General features: G+C 42.0%; 1 protein-coding gene across 3 annotated transcripts in view; it reads left to right on the top strand.

The window, feature by feature from the left end:
- Positions 1 to 15577, top strand: part of RBM47 (RNA binding motif protein 47) — a 152339-nt gene extending 136762 nt beyond the window's left edge. Inside the window, exons 4-7 of one of the 3 annotated variants that reach the window (XM_058546938.1) lie at positions 3780 to 4939; positions 5774 to 5977; positions 8544 to 8743; positions 12826 to 15577. In XM_058546938.1, coding sequence (XP_058402921.1) covers positions 3811 to 4939; positions 5774 to 5977; positions 8544 to 8743; positions 12826 to 13065 — 1773 coding nt within the window. In that variant the 5' untranslated portion in view covers positions 3780 to 3810 and the 3' untranslated portion in view covers positions 13066 to 15577. Of the gene's footprint in view, positions 1 to 3779; positions 4940 to 5770; positions 5978 to 8543; positions 8744 to 12825 lie in introns of all 3 variants that reach the window. The other 2 variants (XM_058546937.1, XM_058546939.1) reach the window with 2 other exon arrangements.
- The last annotated feature ends 3383 nt before the right edge of the window (positions 15578 to 18960 follow it).

Below are 18960 nucleotides of genomic sequence, written 5' to 3'. Positions count from 1 at the left end.
TGGATCATATGATAATTCTATGTTTAAGTTTTAGAGGAATCACCATACTGTTTTCCAGAGGGCCGCACCATTTTACATTCCCACCAGTAATGCGTGAGGGATCCAATTTCTCCACATCCTTGCCAACACTTATTTTGTTTTTTGCTTTTTTTACTAATAGCTATGCTAATAGGTGTGAAGTGATATCTCACTTGCTTTTATGCCAATATTTGTAGTTAGTGTAGAAGATAATTAATTTAGATACTACATTAATCAGTGTCTGATGAAAATTAGATTTGTGTGTGTGTGTGTGTGTATGTGCATTTATTCCTCTTCTGGCCCCAAAATTATGTGAGATGGCTTCCAAGAACATGTAAACAATAAGATTAACAATATAAATAACTAAATTCATGGCACTGGGAATATAACATACTAAAAAATGAAAATTACGAGCCAGCCCGGTGGCATAGTAGTTAAGTTCGCACACTGCACTTCGGCAGCCCGAGGTTTGCGGGTTCAGACCCAGGCGCAGACCTACGCACCACTTATCAAGCCATGCTGTGGCAGACGTCCCATACAGAAAGTAGAAGAAGATGGGCACGGATGTTAGCCCAGGGCTAATCTTCCTCACACACAAAAAAAAGAGAGAGAAACTATAGCCAACATTAGATCAACTTGAGAATGTGTTGTAATGTCCTATACAATTACTAAATTGAAGTGAAAAATTCAATCCTGAACTTCCTAGTGGCAAAGAAAAAAGGGAAAGAGGGTCAATAACATGGTTCATTTATTACGATGATGAAAGCTCAGGAGAAAGGGCTTTTCTTTGTTCACAGATGTAAGATATAAGCTATAACTTTTTTTTTTTTTTGGTGAGGAAGATTGGCCCTGAGCTAACATTTGTTGCCAATCTTCCTCTTTTTTGCTTGAGGAATATTGTCCCTAAGCTAACATCTTTGCCAGTCTTCCTCTATTTTGTATATAGGACACTGCCACAGCATGGCTTGATGAGCAGTGTGTAGGGTGTAGGTCTACGCCCAGGATCCAAACCTGCAAACCCTGGCCCGCTGAAGCAGAGCGTGCAAACTTAACCACTACGCCACCTGGCTGGCCCTAAGCTATAACTATTTTATAAGAGATGATTTTGTTACTGACACCAGCAGATTTCAGACTGAAAGCAAACAGAATTTTTGATAAAATTAATGGGGTTGTAATTGCAAATGACTCTCATAGCCTGATCATTATGAGACTTTTTTTGTGTAAAATGGTAGTTTCAGAGTACAATTAGGAAAAGAAAAAGTCAACTGTACATATCTCAGCAGAGCAACATGGTCCATTCCTTTGGACTTCAGTCAATGTTTTATGTAGGACAACATGTAAGATCTCGAATTGCCGTGTATATGTTTATATAGGTACTTGCCATTTCCTTCCCAGATTACAGATTATAAACACATATGTGTTTGCAAATAGTCTTCTTAAGAATATATCCTTATTTTCCATTTGGAAGGAGGAGAAGATCTTCATGTTCAAATCTGATATTGAAATTTCTGTTTCAGTGTGAAACTACAGGAACTTATGTATCATTTTCAAATTTATACTAGAAAAAAAACTTCATGATAACTGAATATGTTGTCAAACCAGCTTTCAAGCACTTGAAGAGCAAAGCAAATAAAAAATAACAATAGAAGCCGTGTCAAACAGATGTTTTTAAAGAAGTAAGAAAGGGACAAAATTACTCTAAAATTGAAAGAATTGGTCTGAAGTTTTACCCAGAAGTTTGGATGAAAGATAATAATAACTGACATTTCTTGAGCATTTACAAAGTTCTAGGCACAGTTCAAAGAGCTTTGTATGTATTAACTCACTCCACTAAACTTAATACTATCACCATCATTCCCATTTTATAGATAAAGGAAACTGAGGCATGGAGCAGTTCAGTATCCTTGCTCCAGGTCGAACAATTAGGATGTGTTAGAGCTAGGATCACATACAACCATGCAGTCTGGCTCAGAGCCCACACATTTCCCCACTTAACTGAACTGCCTCTTGCTGTTAACAGCAAATGAACCAGAGAAGTACTGATTTGGCCAACTGGCAAGTAAGATTTCTGTTGTGTGCTATAATTTGTTTTGGTTTTTTTTTTCTTTAGATAATCAAACTCACCTTAATTACCCTTGAAATTTCCCTTAGTATTCTTGCATACAATTCCTAGTGGTAAATTTTTTCAAAATAAATGATGCTCCAGGTTCTAGTTGAATGTTGAAACCTTGTGCAGCCATTAAAAATTATGTTTTTGCAGAGTTTTAAGAATATGGAGGAGTGCTTATGAAATGAAGTACAACAGGATGTAAGTTTGTTGGAAGCAAGTTCCACCCCTCCTCCCCAAAAAGACCTATTTAAAAAAAAGATGGGAGAGTTTAATTATGGCTCTCACTGTGTAGAATTAGGAATGATTTCTTTTCTTATTTTTCTTAATTTTCCATAAAATTTACTTGAATACTTTTATAGTCCAAAAAATGAAATAATCTTCATTTTTTAAAAGGCCAATCAGAGCATTTCTTTACAAAAGCACAGTATGAAGCTACTATGATAATCTTAGTGTATAATTTAAAATCACTTCCACAGAGCTCTGGCTGTATGAGTGAAGGTGATATGGTGTAGACCTGCTCTGTGATATGTGGCTATTTAATTTTAAGTTAAAGTTAAATAAAATGAAAAACTCAGTGCATCAGTCACACTAGCCCCGTTTCATATGCTCAGTAGCCACATGTGGCTGGTGACAGCTTTTCCACCATCACAGAAAGTTCTATTGCACAGCACTTGTTTAGTAGAAAGAACACGGAATCTGGAGCCAGACGACTTGGAATCAAGTCCTGATACGAGCTGATAGTTGCTGTGTGAAATGGGCAATTTACTCTACCTCTCTGAGCCTGTTTCCCCATAAACATATTGGGACTAATGATAATATCACTTACTATGTTAAGGAGATTAGGAAGATCAAATAAGATAATGCACTTGACAGTTCTCCGAAAACTACAGTATGGTTTACCAGGTAATTGCTGCTTCACAAGTCCCCCAGTTTGAACTTAATCTGCCTCTTTGTGGACTGATTCCAAATCCATGAATGGTTCATACCAAGAATTTGACTGAATGACACCACAAAAATCAGACTTACCAGCGCTTACCACAGTTCCTAGGCGTAGTCCTCGGCAAGGGTCGATATTCCATTTCTTCCTGGTAGAAAGCTTCAGCGCACAGCTTTATTATCTATCTTGTATAATAACACCTCCTCAAAGTTTTCCTTAGCAATGTAAATACACTGCTCTATTTCCATGCCTAAATGAAAAAGACTCTTAAAAAAGAAAGAGGCTTTGTCTGCCAAAGGGATAAATGGGGTAAAATGCTATAACTAAAAGGACATCATCTGAGTTGACAGTGCAGGAACTAGGCAAAAGATGTTGCCATTTGCTGCAAGAACGTGAGGTTTTCGCTAACAATTACAGCAGGTTCTCGAGGCTTCAAAGCTGTTCGGGTACTGATTAAGCGGAAGCACTTGCTCATTCTGATTTTTTTTTTCCCCGAGTCACTTCTGGGTTTTCCTGCAAAACCTAATTTAGACTATTTTAGAGCTGCTGCATTTCCAGAGCGGTCTCCGTCTTATTTCTCATTTGACCACCTGATGGTTAAGTGCCAGTCTTGTATGTCTTTAAAAAGAAGGGGGGGGCGGGGCAAAGGGGCAGTAAAGTTCTGGCTCAACTCGGTGCAGATTCCACACTCACTTTTCCTTCTGCCTCCCCCAGGTTTCCGCCAGCCGTGGATGCCTTTGACATTATGACCGCAGAGGATTCCACTGCAGCCATGAGCAGCGACTCCGCCGCCGCGTCCTCGGCCAAGGCGCCCGAGGGCGTGGCCGGCGCGCCCAACGAGGCGGCGCTGCTGGCGCTGCTGGAGCGCACGGGCTACAACATGGTGCAGGAGAACGGGCAGCGCAAGTACGGCGGCCCGCCGCCCGGCTGGGAGGGCCCGCACCCGCAGCGCGGCTGTGAGGTCTTCGTGGGCAAGATCCCGCGCGACGTGTACGAGGACGAGCTGGTGCCCGTGTTCGAGGCGGTGGGCCGCATCTACGAGCTGCGCCTCATGATGGACTTCGACGGCAAGAACCGCGGCTACGCCTTCGTCATGTACTGCCACAAGAACGAGGCCAAGCGCGCCGTGCGCGAGCTCAACAACTACGAGATCCGCCCGGGCCGCCTGCTGGGGGTGTGCTGCAGCGTGGACAACTGCCGCCTCTTCATCGGAGGCATCCCCAAGATGAAGAAGCGCGAGGAGATCCTGGAGGAGATCGCCAAGGTCACCGAAGGCGTGCTCGACGTGATCGTCTACGCCAGCGCTGCCGACAAGATGAAGAACCGCGGCTTCGCCTTCGTGGAGTACGAGAGCCACCGCGCCGCCGCCATGGCGCGCCGCAAGCTCATGCCTGGCCGCATCCAGCTGTGGGGCCACCAGATCGCCGTGGACTGGGCCGAGCCCGAGATCGACGTGGACGAGGACGTGATGGAGACCGTGAAGATCCTCTACGTGAGGAACCTCATGATCGAGACCACCGAGGACACGATCAAGAAGAGCTTCGGCCAGTTCAACCCTGGCTGCGTGGAGCGCGTCAAGAAGATCCGCGACTACGCCTTCGTGCACTTCACCAGCCGCGAGGACGCCGTGCACGCCATGAACAACCTCAACGGCACCGAGCTGGAGGGCTCGTGCCTCGAGGTGACGCTGGCCAAGCCCGTGGACAAGGAGCAGTATTCCCGCTACCAGAAGGCGGCCAAGGGCGGTGGCGCAGCCGAGGCGGCGGCGGTGCAGCAGCCCAGCTACGTGTACTCCTGCGACCCCTACACGCTGGCCTACTACGGCTACCCGTACAACGCGCTCATCGGGCCCAACAGGGACTACTTCGTGAAAGGTTAGCGGGGGCTATTCTCTTGGGGAGGCCCCCAGAGCTGCGCCTACCAGGCGGGTGGCGTCAGGGGTGTTGTGGCTGTAATTTACGGAGGTGGTGGACCTCGACCCCCCTACCTACCCTCGTTTGGGTGTCGGTTCTGGGTTCTTTTCTTTGCTGGCACTTAAGGTATTCACTTCTATAGCACTGAGGGAAATGCCGATTGTTCCTATGTCTGGAGTGAGCGGCATTGCAAGCTCTTCTTGCATACTGCCTTTCCAGGGCCTAGCCAGTTTGGGGCTAGTCTGCCAGTCTCGAGATACATAGGTTAAAACCTGCTTGTGAAATTAAATCTTTAGAATGTTGGGCAGTAGGAGGCACAATGTGTTTTTTTAAATCATTGGCTAGGGTATAATGCAACCGTGCATTACACTGGGACAGAAAATACCTAGGTACTGGGTCCTGCTCTCTGATTAACTGGCTCTGTGACTTTAGTTAGTCCCTTTAACCTGCCTAGGCCTGTTTTCTCACGCATAAAATGAGGAAGGTGAACCAGCAGATTCTCTTCCAGATCTAGCTTTTTTCAATCTGTGAACTTTTTTTTTATTAAAGTTGCAATTGCAATTGCAGTCACCCTGCAAGTTCATCTCTTGCATTAAGCAGACATACTTAGGATGCGAATCTAGGCTGGAGTAGAATGTTTGAAGCGTCTTACCAGCTCACTGAAGAGCAAGAGTGTAGCCACCTGCGACTTAGACTCAGGGCAAACACCTAAATGCCAAGAACCTGAGTTATGGTCCACCTCCTGTACTGTCACTGTTGGTTGCTCATCATTTTTTGTGTTGTTATCATAAGCAGGCAGCATAAGAGGCCGGGGTCGAGGTGCAGCTGGCAACAGAGCTCCAGGGCCCAGGGGTTCCTACCTCGGGGGATATTCTGCTGGCCGTGGTATATATAGCCGATATCATGAAGGGAAAGGAAAGCAGCAAGAAAAAGGATATGAACTTGTACCAAATTTGGAAATCTCTGCCGTCAATCCAGTTGCCATTAAACCTGGTACAGGTCAGTATAAACCAGAGTCAGAATGCATCCATTCAGCCAAAACCCCAACTCTCTCTTTGAAATGACCCAAAGCCTTCCTCGGGCTCTTGCATCTGCACATCAGTTCCTCTTCTCATAGGCAGCCAGAGGTTAGGCAAAGAATGTGGCTTCCTGGGCTTTCTTATCTGGAACTTAAGCGGATGATCTAGCTCTGACCACATTCAAGTCGAACTTTCTGTCAGTGGGTTTTTCAAATGGATGTCACCAGTTGGTTAGGCTTTTTCTCAATTTGTGACAGAGTAGGCAGAGTTGGGAGGGGGTGGGGGCAGAGGGAAATGGAAGAATATGAGGCTCTTCTCAATCTTCTACCAGCTGTCTTTTCCTTACTCCTATTTCTACCCCAGCCATCAGAAGCCAGAGGGTGCAGCTTATTGCCGGTTCTGAGAGTTGATGGGAAGGGTAGAAAATTCCCCTTTAGGAGCAAATAGCACTATTTGTCCCTTGTCGTGGTCTTAACAGACCAGAACGCCTGGGAATAAGACAGCGGTGAGTTTTTGCAGCTAATTCCCTGGATTCTAATTCCCAGCAGTCTTTTTCTCCTGTTGCTGGATTGGTGGTTTATGGCTAGGGGTGCTCAAGTAATTCCAACCGGGGACCTTGAACTTTGCTTTCCTCCAGGCACCACAAACCAGTTTGCCAATGTTGTCATTGCCCATTGGTCGGCTCATGTGAGACAGGTCTTCTTTCTGATCCTAACCTGTAAGGAACTTTGTTTAACCCCATTGTGTGAGCATAGCACACACCACACAAGCATCCGCACACATGGAAAATTCAGTTGTGGGTAATGGGAGGGATCCTCCTCCAGACCGCTTCCTGGGGTCACAGTGGGTAGATTGAAGAGCTCTTTGAGAGAATCTTCACTTCGAAGCTCAGCTGCTCTCATTTTCTTCTGGTTGAGGATTGTACCTTCCCCTGCTAAAGCAGAGTCAAGGAATCTGTGCTTTGGGGGCATAGGTTTGCATTGGCCACATAGGACTTAAAAAGTGTTTTCCCAGTAGAGCTTCCTTTTGAAGTAATCCAATGGTAATTTTTTTTGCCTGTGAAAAAGTTCTGCAGTTAAGTGACTCCTTGGACTGGATTTCCCTATAAATGCCATCGACGCCATAAGCAGTGTAAAACTGATCCCATATTTTTCTGTAATTCCATAAAGCAGAGCCTGGATACAAGTAGGAGTTGTCACTTGTACTTGTTGGGAAGGTGACTCCTATTGGCAAGTTGCAGGAGCTTTATTTAATTAGAGAAAAGAACTCTTCAACAGTCTTTAAGTGTATAGTTGTGTCTTGGCGCCTGGGGTAGAAATTCCTGTGGACTGATAGCCTGAACAATCCAGAAGTTACTTAGTACTACCCCAAAGTACCTTAAACTCATAACCCTCTCTGGGCCCCATCCTCTTGGCCTCTATTCTGATTCATCCAGAAAATTAGAACTTTGTATTTTAGAGGAAGCACCAGGGCAGGGGTGAAGGATCTGGGCACAAGCCCGTATGGTTGGAAAGGCAAGTAAAAGAGTTGGTTCAGGTTTTAGGTATGTATATGTTATTGAATGGCTGTACCATTGTTTAGCCCACAGTCATTTGTCTCTTTATATCAAGTCAGCTTTTATTAGAATAAATATACCTACAGTTGGAGAAACAACATAAACGAAGGGATACTGTATGTATGCATTTCATATTCTTGCTTATCATTTCAACACACACTCACACAAACTCCCTCAAATCAGGTTTGGTATTTTTTCCTTTTTACCTCTATCATACATTGACATTGAATAACTGCTATCTGTTTGAGTCTCTGGTTGAAATGAGTGCTTTGGATTTTACTCACAGATACGTATCTTGAATTGACAGGTCTCATCAAAAATCCAGTCACTCTACTGCTGCACAATGAGTGGACATTAGAAAATTAGGGAATTTTCCGTTTCTTGTTATGTATTTTTCCTTGAATCAGAATGTTGAAATCTGAAATACAGGGTGGGGGAGATGTACACAGACCTCTGAGTTCTCAGAGTGAAGCCTTCAACAGCATCTGCTTCTTAAAATGTGGTGAAAGTGAAAAGTGCAGTGGGTCTGTCGTGAGGGAGGTGAGTGAACAGGAACAGGCAGGCTCGCTCTCACGCTGGTTGGGCCTCAAGCCTGTGATCTCCTTATTCTGAGCCTGTTTTCTCAGAGTTAGAAGGCTCTTTCTTGCTCTGGAGGACATCAAGACTAGGAGTCAAAATGAGATTTTTCCGTAGAGGCAGTGGGAAATGTTGGTGCAGAAACCTAACTTTAGACCTTCCTTCCATGATGGTCTATTGGGAGACTCCATCCATACTTACGTGGTTCCTTTGAAAAGACAAGCAGAGGGAGTACCTGCCACTTCTCTCTCTTCCTCTTGGCTAGCACCTCGTTACCTGTACTGAGAGAGCGTTAGTTAGCAGAGAGAGGCCCAGCTGCTCAACTTGGTTTTTAAAAATATCATTGAGAAAGTGATGAAGCTTCCTCAGTGACTGAAAGTGATTGACCTGTGTTTCCCTCTTTCTTCTCTTGCAGTGGCCATCCCTGCCATTGGAGCCCAGTATTCCATGTTTCAGGCAGCTCCAGCTCCTAAAATGATTGAAGATGGCAAAATCCACACAATGGAACACATGATCAGCCCCATCGCTGTGCAGCCAGACCCAGCCAGCGCTGCTGTGGCTGCTGCCGCCGCCGCCGCTGTCATCCCTGCTGTGTCAACGCCGCCACCTTTCCAGGTAGAGTTCTTGCTGCAGTCATCGTAATTTGCGTGAGGCCTCTCCATCATGGATTCATTTAATATTCAGCAGGAGAATTTACTGTGTGCCTAGCTCTCTGTTAGAACTATGGGGTTGGGTGACAGAAAAAATTCTTAATGTAAATCATGACAGGACAGACAAATTTAAAATAATAATTGTGCTACCCTGATAGTCTCACGGTATTAAACATGGGAAGCAATATGCAAAACTGACATGTATAATTTCTCACAGCGTCATAATATTGTACAGACTTTTTTTAAAAATGACATTGGATAATTTTTAACTCATGTTCTTATTGTCACATTTTCACATTCCAAACTGAAGTTCAATGAAGATTTTTTTTAAAGTTCTCTGTCTCTGTATGTGTGTGTATGAATATATATATATGTATATATATACATATATGTATGTGTATGCATGTAGAGAAAGAAATATCTGTAGAGCTATAGATATAGGAAACTTTACAAAATCTGCCCTTAATCCTCTCCTTCAACCATATTTAACTATTCCCGTATCTCTTCCCAATCCAGTCTTAACCATTCCAGCCTCCTTCCCAAATTAGTCATAGTGTTCTCTTATCTATGGTTTCTTCAGTCTCATCTCTTCTATGGAATCTTTCCCATCCACCTAGCCTTGGAAATCATCTCTCCTGTACTTCTCATTGCCTACATTATTACTTGGCATATGACTGCCAATATGTTCTGTCTCCCCAATTAAAATAAAGCTCCTCCAGACCAAGAGCTATGTCTTATATTTCTTTGTATCTTCAGTGCATAGCACACAGGGAATACCTATAAATATGTCATTCATCCAAACAGAAAAAAGCTATTCACTGAGGCAGTGAATCTCAAATACCTCATCAATCAACAAGCACAAATCTTTTTATCTAGTTGGATAAGAATTAGCCAGGGTATGTGTTTAAAAAACAGATTCTTAGACTCAAACCCCAGAAGATTCCAATTCAGCAGAACTAGGCTGGAGTTCTAGAATCCATATTTTCTACAAGCTCCTCAGTGATGCTGAAACAGAGCCAGGCTTGTGGACCACCGCAGTAGGGTGCTGTTTACTTGCTTTTGCCCACTCTGCGCACCAGTCTTGACGCATTATTCAGAAAGCGTCACGCTGGTTGCAGTTTATTCATCTATCGATACGTCATCAAGGATTCTTTCACTCAGGACTTCCTAAAGCCAAAAAAAGGGAATAGGTTGTAAATGACTTCACACTGTAGAATGACAGCTAAGAGTAGTTATTACTTGTGGACTGACTATAAATATCTACAGTAACCTATATCAAGACTTAGTAGAATTCTGGAAATAATTTCTCATTCCTCTTTATTAAGAAACTCATTAACTTTTGTCTTTGGTGTGTAGTGTCGGTTCTGGTCAGGTCCAAATTCCAGGCCTCGTAATCATGTTCTGGATCGCAAACTGTTTCTATCTTACACGAGTCTGTGCTGGATATACCATCTGGGTCTTTATTTGAAGTCTTTGCTTATGAATTTGTTCAGTGTACAATCATTATCAGTTGATTCCTGTGGAAATTTTTTCCCTCCTTCAATATATCCTGCAGAATGCCTTGAGCTACTTAACTTTTAACCTGAGAATGACTTCTTTGAGTGTGTGTGGCCTTGGAGCTCTCCCTCAAGTCTAAGTACTCTGTGTCCTGCCTCTGAGTTCTTTGGCCTGGGTTCTCTGATACGTTCAGTCCTCCACCTCCTCTGTAGTCTCTGCCAGATTGCAGCAGAGGAAGGAGAATGTTAAGCACTACTGGTTGGTGAATAGAACACCTTTCTGAGTGGAGCCACCCTGGAAATCAGTTCCCAGCATGGCTTCCAGAACCTTCCTGTGAAACAGCTTTGTTTATCCTTCTCTGTCTTGCAGGTGCTCAGGGATGTTCCTATTTGGCCATTTTATATCCAAAATTTCATACAGCCTTTACAAGTAATAAAAAAATGTTTGCTGGTATAGATAATCACTTTTTTATATTGATTTCTCGAAGTGTTTTCAATCTTCACAACAAATCTGTGGTATAGGTAGAGAAGGGTAACATTCCTCTTTGAAAGGAGAGAAAACTGAGGTCTTTTTCTCTCTCCCTCCCCCAACTTCCCGTGCTCAACCCCACCCCATCTCACCTGCCTGAGCCTAGGTGTTGGGCTGGACTGTAGCACATGGAAAGGTTTCTCTCAGATGTCACCTTCCCTGCAATTTCCTCCCTTGGTGCATTTGTCATTAAATATATGTCCACACGTTTGGAAAAGATTGCCGGTGTCTTGCTGTGAACTACAGTCTTCCCAGTTCCGAAGTCTCTCTCCCTGGTTGCTCTTGAGATATTCATTGTTTCGGTGTTGTAGGAGGCAAGATAACGTAGGGCTAACAGTGCAGGCTTCCAGAGGACACATTCCATTGCTTAAAAGCTGTGTCACCTTGTCCAAGTCATTTAACACATCCGAATCTCTCCATGTTATTATAGTGCCAGTTTCATTGGTGGTTGTGATGATTCCATAATGTCATACAAATAAGGCACTTAGTATAGTGCTTAGCAGACCATAATCTCTTGGTTTTATTTATTATCATTAATATAATTATTACAGTCATGGGCTGCATAACAATGTTTTGGTCAACGACAGACCACATATATGACAGTGGGTCCCATAAGATTGTACCTTATGGCCTAGTAGGCTATACCATCTAGGTTTGTGTAAGTATACTCTGTGATGTTCACACAATCACGAAATTGCCTAATGACACATTTCACAGAACATATTCCCATAATTAAGCAACACATGACTATATTTTGGTTACAGTTGAAAAAAATGACCCTTAGATTATGAATTTCCTTTGAACATAATTTTATGATTCTGATTTCTTAAAGGAATGATAATTAATTCCTTTATAAAAATCCAGGAAGAAATAATTTTTTAAATCTAATTCTCCATTTCATATATCTTGAATTGTTTATTTTGAAGATGCGTCAAGACATAGACACTGTAGCAGCATTTACTACAGGGCGTTCTATGGAACATAGAGTGCATCAGATATTTTGTTAAATGTATATTTTATTTTACCAAAAATCCCCTTCTCCATAAAGCAGGTCACAGAACTAGCTCCATAGCAAACACTTTGTGAAATCCTGAGCCACAGTCTTCTCTCTCTACTCCTATTTGTTCTGAAAACATAGTATGTTACACTTTCAAGTAGAGAGAAGGAGGTGGCAGGGACTTTTACAGAGCCAGTGGTGGCATCTACAGTGAGGCAGCTTTAGTTAGCTTGTCTTTCCCCACTTCCTCCTCATGTGGAAACTCCTCCTTATCCTTCAAAACCCAGCTCAAGTGTTTCCACTTCTGAGATGCTTTCTCCCACTCCCCAAATTAGTGGGTTCCTTCTCTAAGCTTCTCCAGTTTGTATATATAGTATATAGTGGTGTCAATTCTTAGGTGGGAGGTGGTTGAAACCCTCAATCACATTTGCTGAAAATTGTGTATGTTCACGATTTTTTTAGTTCACAGCTTAAGAAGGTGCTGTTTTGGAGATCTGTATGCTTTGTTGCATAACGTTGTCACAGTCTATTCTCCCCTCTGTTTTTGAAACGTCATGTTCCTTCAGTTAAGTATGAGTTGAGGCAGCTAGCCTGTATTTTAGGAAAAATACTTATTTTTACTTACAATGAGATCAACTGAGTAAAGGATAGATTCTCAGCTTCTTTCTCTAGCTCCCTCTGGGGCATATGCTGATTGAGTGGAATGGTGGGTAGAAGATTCCAGAGTATTTAAACTTTCCCTCAGTGGTCCAGTTCTGTCACTTTCACCAGTTGAAATTGAATGAGCCTTGAGGATGCAACTCCACCTTACCTTAATGGCTCTTATCACACTCCCTTACAATAACTATTTGTTTACCCCTCTACCTCCCCTCCCTGAGAATGGAAACCTTTGTTTTTACATCTTGTACTCCCAACCCCTGGGATTGAGTGAATGAATGGAGTTGTTGAATGAGTGGGTGACTAAAGGGGATAAGTACCTACACGCCTACACGCCATCAGTAAGGATTCTTCTTCTCTCTCCTCAGGGCCGCCCAATAACTCCAGTATACACAGTGGCTCCAAACGTTCAGAGAATTCCCACTGCTGGGATCTACGGGGCCAGTTACGTTCCATTTGCTGCTCCAGCCACAGCTACGATCGCCACACTACAGAAGAACGCGGCAGCTGCCGCCGCTGTTTATGGAGGATACGCGGGCTATATACCTCAGGCCTTCCCTGCTGCTGCTATTCAAGTTCCCATTCATGATGTCTACCAGACATACTGAGACAAGAGCACAGACAAACCACAAAGCTACCACTGAAGGAACACTTTACTATTTATGAAGAAAGAACATGTTGGATTAGCACACATATGAAACCTGAAAGTGAAGAATGTTATCAAATATCATACTGAAATATTTTATATACATGAAGTTTTCGCTAGTTTTTTAAGACTATTTTCAATTTAGCAGGCCTGTGTTCATACATTTCTAAGAGACTTGCGATGGCTCGTGCCTTAATACCATCTCTTAAAAATTTGTATGCTGTAGTACGTTTGTATAGAGGTTTTTGTTTTTGTATTTTTAAGGATATATTTTCAGTATGAAGGTTATTTTCTTAACTTCTGCACTCCAGAGATTTCTATTTTGTAGTACCTTCAGTAATATATCAAGTATATATTAAAAAGCACACGAGCAGCTAGGGAACTATTTTGAAAAATATATTCAATATTTAAAGATACAAACAGTAGTGCTTTAAAAATACTACATAAAATTTTATTTTAAAAGTTATACTGGAAAGTGCAATTTTAAAATGAGTAAAACCTCTATTTCTGCTGGCATTAAGGGTTGATTGTGTTACCACGTGTTATCCATGATGGTTCTATTTTTTAAAAGAAATTAAACACTCGATCTCTCCTTAAGCCAATATTGAAAAGACTTGTCACATCTGAGTCCAAACACTGGAAAGGTCTCACCTGCCACCATTAACCTGGGCCTCTGCTCATCCTCTCTGTGTCTTTGCTGTTAAACATGTTTCCTCCCGACTGCCCTATTCATCTCCTCCCCAATCCCCAATCCCACTTCCATGTTTGGCAAGTCTAGGGCAAGTGAATTCCTCTGGATAGAGAAAACATTGATAGCTTTTATACTTCTTCCTGGGTTTTTGTTGGGATTTTTTGTTTTGTTGTGTTTTTTTTGTTGTTGTTTTGGTTGGGGAGGTATTTTCAATAGGGATTGTGTGTAAGCACAAGATTTTAATAGTTTGCATAAGACATCTTTGCATAGCTATTTAATTGTCCAATATAAAACTTTAATTCCTTTTCTAATGCTTTTATTTTATTCATTTTTGAAGTATGAGTTTGTAGAAACAGAGAATGTTATTGTAGACAAGACCCTGAAAGACTCTTGTCACAGGAAGTTATCATGTTTCATGCGAAATGTCTGTGGTTATCAGGGGTGTTGGAAATATTAAGTTTATTGAACAGGGCTTCCCTCCATTGCTGTGCACGGGGCAGGTGAACTGAATTGGGGCATGCGCATTCAGGAGGAGAGACCTCCAGGAGTTAAAAGATAGTTTGTAAATATCTCCTAATGCTCGTTTTTAGTTGTTTTATGTTGCAGAAGTTCATGGTGTATAGTTTAATGCAGAGTTAAACCATTTTATTTCAATGTTTTTAAAAAGTTTTGTTTTATTAGGAAGTAAATGTATTGTTGCAGTGTTTTGTGCCTGTTTAAAGGCTTTTGTTTAGCAGAGTGAATGTAAAATACAGTAAAATGTTAAGATTGTCATCTACTTTATGAAATACTCAACTTGGATTTCTTTTTAAAGGTTCTATCAAGGAAGTGAGGTGTGCAATAGGTAGCAAGTACACAGTTGTGTTTTTATGTCATATTAGAGATCCATAAAGTCCACTCACTGAATTTTTGCTAGTGGCTGAATTCTTATTTGTGGATTCATAATAGGATCATGCCTTTAGCAAATATTTTAGTATTCTTTTAAATTTTAAATTAAGAGATTCCCAAATGGCTTTTTCCCCTCTCATTTTAGGGTGGGATGAATTTTTTATATATAAGCAATATTTATTTAACTATTCTGTAAAATTATTGAGTGCCTGCAAAGGCCTTTAAACATTCCTAACATTCCTTTCCATCATTCTTAAATGACATAAAGTAATTGTGCAATGTTCCTGATGGTATACCCAGCAAGCTGCATCCAAACTCGAATCTGTTGGAATGGGTAATCCAACAAAATGCAATTTGGATCAGATTCTCATCCCTTGACTTTGTGTGAAAGAAGTACTCTCCTTCCAGTGTAGGATTGTCACAGGGGTTCACTGGATGAGACTCTGACCCAGCGGTCTTACTGTATTTTACATGTGCCTGTAAATTATTTGCAAAAAAAAAAAAAAAAAGGTAATAAAAAGAAAAGAAAAAAAATGGTATCTTAACATGGCAATTACCAAACTACCTTAAAAACAAATTTTGGTGACATAGCCAGTTAGGTATCAGTGAGCCTTCTATCTTTGGTCTGTCTGTCCCTGTTTCACACCATTTCACATACACTACTGAGGTGAGTTTATAACTTGAAATGTGAACTTTTTTTTTTTAGGGTTAAGAACAAAGTATATAAACTTTAAAAAGAAAAAAGCTTTAGAGTTCTGTTTTCAAACATGCTATCAGTTTAGTTGTTACCTTTAGTTGCTTTGTGTTGGAAAAGCTTTTAAATTTATTTAGATCTTGCTCCATTTACAATACATTCTTTGGATGTATGTAGTAAATAAAGCTTTCTTTAAAGCAATTTCAAGACCTTATTTTAAATTGTGTTTTATTTATACTGATTTTTTTTTCCTAACAAAATTAGAAAAACCCTTACAGCATAGAAGGAATCAGCCAATTCAATATTTTCAGCTGGAGAAACCAGCAAGTTGCTGTCATGTCTTTGGTTTGGAATTACCATTGAAGATGGGATGCATAGTAAAAACTGTGAATTTTCAGTATGCTCAAACTCGACGTTGAAGGTTGAACACAAAGACCTTCAGCATCTGGATCAGAATAGGATGTGGTAGAGCCTGCCACTGCTCACAGTACTGAAGTTTGTTTATGATCCCAAGGGTTTTACACTCAGAACTCTAAATGGAGGCCGGTGATGTGACACTGAGTTGTCTGGTGGTCTCGTGAAAGTGCTGGGGTGACCTGAATGAATGTCAGTCACTGCATTGGAAACCAAAGCCTTCTGTTTCTCCTTTTCATAGTGCACAACAAGGTTAGCAGAACACTTCCTTCATTTTCTCTAGAGATTGTCACTAATTGCAGACGGTATCCATCAGCAAAGCCAGTCAAATGATTCAAGGGAAAATGACGCATTGTCAGTGGAATTACTTCTAAAAATTGCCCCGTGTGGCTTTGTTATTGACTAAAATTAAGAAATTTACCTTCTTAGTCTTAAGCAGCCTGGGTTATGGCATCCCAACCCACATTTCTTAGAATATTAACTTCCTGCTTTCTCTTAGAAAGATAAAGGCCCGGGCCGGCCCCGTGGCTTAGTGGTTAAGTGCGCGCGCTCTGCTGCTGGCGGCCTGGGTTCAGATCCCGGGCGCGCACCGATGCACCGCTTCTCCGGCCATGCTGAGGCTGCATCCCACATACAGCAACCAGATGGATGTGCAGCTGTGACATACAACTATCTACTGGGGCTTTGGGGGAAAAATAAATAAAATTAAAAAAAAAAAAGATAAAGGCGTTTTTAGAGGCAAAAGAGGCCGGGAAACTTCCCATGGTGACAGAACATTAGGCAATATTTTCAAGGGCAACAAGATCTGCTGATTCCTTCTTGTTCTAGGAGAAAAGTACAGATGCCCTTCAAGTTGCAGAATCATAGATTTTGACTGATCTTGTTACAAAAAAAATTAACAATCACACAAAATGTGTATTACACCTCTACTAGGTGCCAGGCTTTGACGTAGGCGCTGCGGCAGCTACAGCATGAACAAAACCAACAAAATCTTGCACCTGTAAAGGTTAGAGTCCAGTGGGAGAACACAGACAAAATGAGCAGGTAAACAGTATGTCGCGTGAGGTTAAATGCTATGGTTATGTGATTTATTATGCTCTTTGGCTTCCATAATCTCAGGTGGACCTCACAATAACTCAGTGAGGTAGACAGGGCAGATAATGTCAGTGGTCAAGGTCACACAGCTGGTGAGAACCAGAACAGAAATCTCAAGTCCCAGATTCTTGCTAACAGCACACTGACCCTGAAATAGATAAAACCAGTGATGCCAATGACCTACTTCTGAGCCCAGAAAAAGAAAAGAAAAGCTTTTCTACAAGCGTAGTTTCTTTTCTGTTGGCTTTTAGTGTGTTTTCATATGCACCTTCTTTCCTTGGGGGTTGGGAACTGAAGGTAGAGTGGCTGAAATGCCTACTCTCAGCCTGAAAGACACAGCAGCTCTAGGTGGGGCTGCTAAAAAATGTATACACTAGTAGATTTAAGGAATTCTATCCACACCTCTGTCCCAAAGATTATGGAGCAGGCTAAAGAACTATTGTAGGCAGTTAACTACACCCTTCTGATTCTGCACTAGAATAGGTGACCCATTTTTTTTATTCCAAAAATATCTGTCCTGACAACATACATAAGCACTTATTTAGTTGAAAGTCAGAACCCCTAGAAAACAAAGTTCTGATTTTTCTTTTCCCATGAAGGATAGACAGTCCACCCTGTGGACACCCCAACATTCATTGGGTGCTGTTCTGTGACATGCAGTGTGCTAGCATGTTTTGTTAGCTATGATTGTCCTTACTGCCTTAGCAGACCTTGTGGCTAATGGGTACTTGACTATTTAAAAGAAATGTATATTACCTCAATTGTTACATGATATTATCTTTGTTATAGTCTGGGCACTCAGCCCTCATATCAGAGTTGTTTTGTTTTGTTTTGTTTTTTTCCCTGAGGAAGATTAGCCCTGAGCTAACATCTGTGCCAGTCTTCCTCCACTTTATATTTGGGTCACCACCACAGCATGGCTGACGAGTGGTGTAGGTTTACACCTGGGATCTGAACCTACGAACCCAGGCCGTCAAAGTGAAGCACACCAAACTCAACCACTATGCCACGGGGCCATCTCAGAGTTGGGTTTTTTTTAAACGTGAAATGTGACATTTTGGCATGGCTGTTTTGATGAAAGCACATTTTGACACTATGACCCTAAAAAAATACATCTTCACTTTTTAAAAAAAATTACTAGGGGCCGGCCCGGTGGCGCAAGCGGTTGGGTGCGCGCGCTCCGCTGCGGCGGCCCGGGGTTCGCTGGTTCGGATCCCGGGCGCGCACCGACGCACTGCTTGGCAAGCCATGCTGTGGTGGCGTCCCATATAAAGTGGAGGAAGATGGGCACAGATGTTAGCCCAGGGCCGTCTTCCTCAGCAAAAAAAGAGGAGGATTGGCGGATGTTAGCACAGGGCTGATCTCCTCACAAAAAAAAAAAAAAAAAAAATTGCTAGATAGGATGACACAGATGTACTCATTTTATTCTTGCCCTACCACCTCCTTGACACATTCCCTATCTCTCTGACCACCCAAGGTCAAGGGCAGGATTAGGTGTAAATACAGAATGAGGCTCAGGAGACATCCACAAAGTGTTTTGCTTCAATTCCAAGTTCTAAGCTGTCAGACTGGATACAGCCTTTTCTTTCTCCTCTTTTCCCTCATTAGTCTTCCCTTTCTAGGTACCCAGTCTTCCTGTTTTCTAACTTCTCACACCAATAAACCTGGAAAAAATGTCTTTGGCCAAATACTTACCTCTGTGAGCAAGCACCGTGGCCTAGTGAAACAAGGCTAGGTTTGCGGTCAGGATGCCAGAGGAGTGAAACCCCAGCTGTGCTCCTTACCAGCCCTGTGACCTAGGAAAAGATGCTTCGCCTCTGAGCACCAGTCTCTTAATTGGTAACATAGAGATAATAATCCTGACCTCATAAGTTTGTTGTGAAAATCAGATGAGTTAAGGAATCTTAAAAAGACTGATATGTTGTAGGCACTCAAAAAACATTTATTTCCTTTCCCTTCCCCTTTATAAACAATGGTGTGATGCATTCCACTGTATTAACTCCATTAAGCCTTTCCATTTTACGCCTTTTTACTCCTTTTGTTTCCATTCATTCAATAAACATTTGTTGAATGCC

The sequence above is a fragment of the Diceros bicornis genome, chromosome 8, assembly GCF_020826845.1.
Source record: "Diceros bicornis minor isolate mBicDic1 chromosome 8, mDicBic1.mat.cur, whole genome shotgun sequence".
Classification (NCBI taxonomy): domain Eukaryota; kingdom Metazoa; phylum Chordata; class Mammalia; order Perissodactyla; family Rhinocerotidae; genus Diceros; species Diceros bicornis.
Note: the sequence above shows the minus strand (reverse complement) of the source record. Positions and strands in the feature narration are given on the sequence as shown.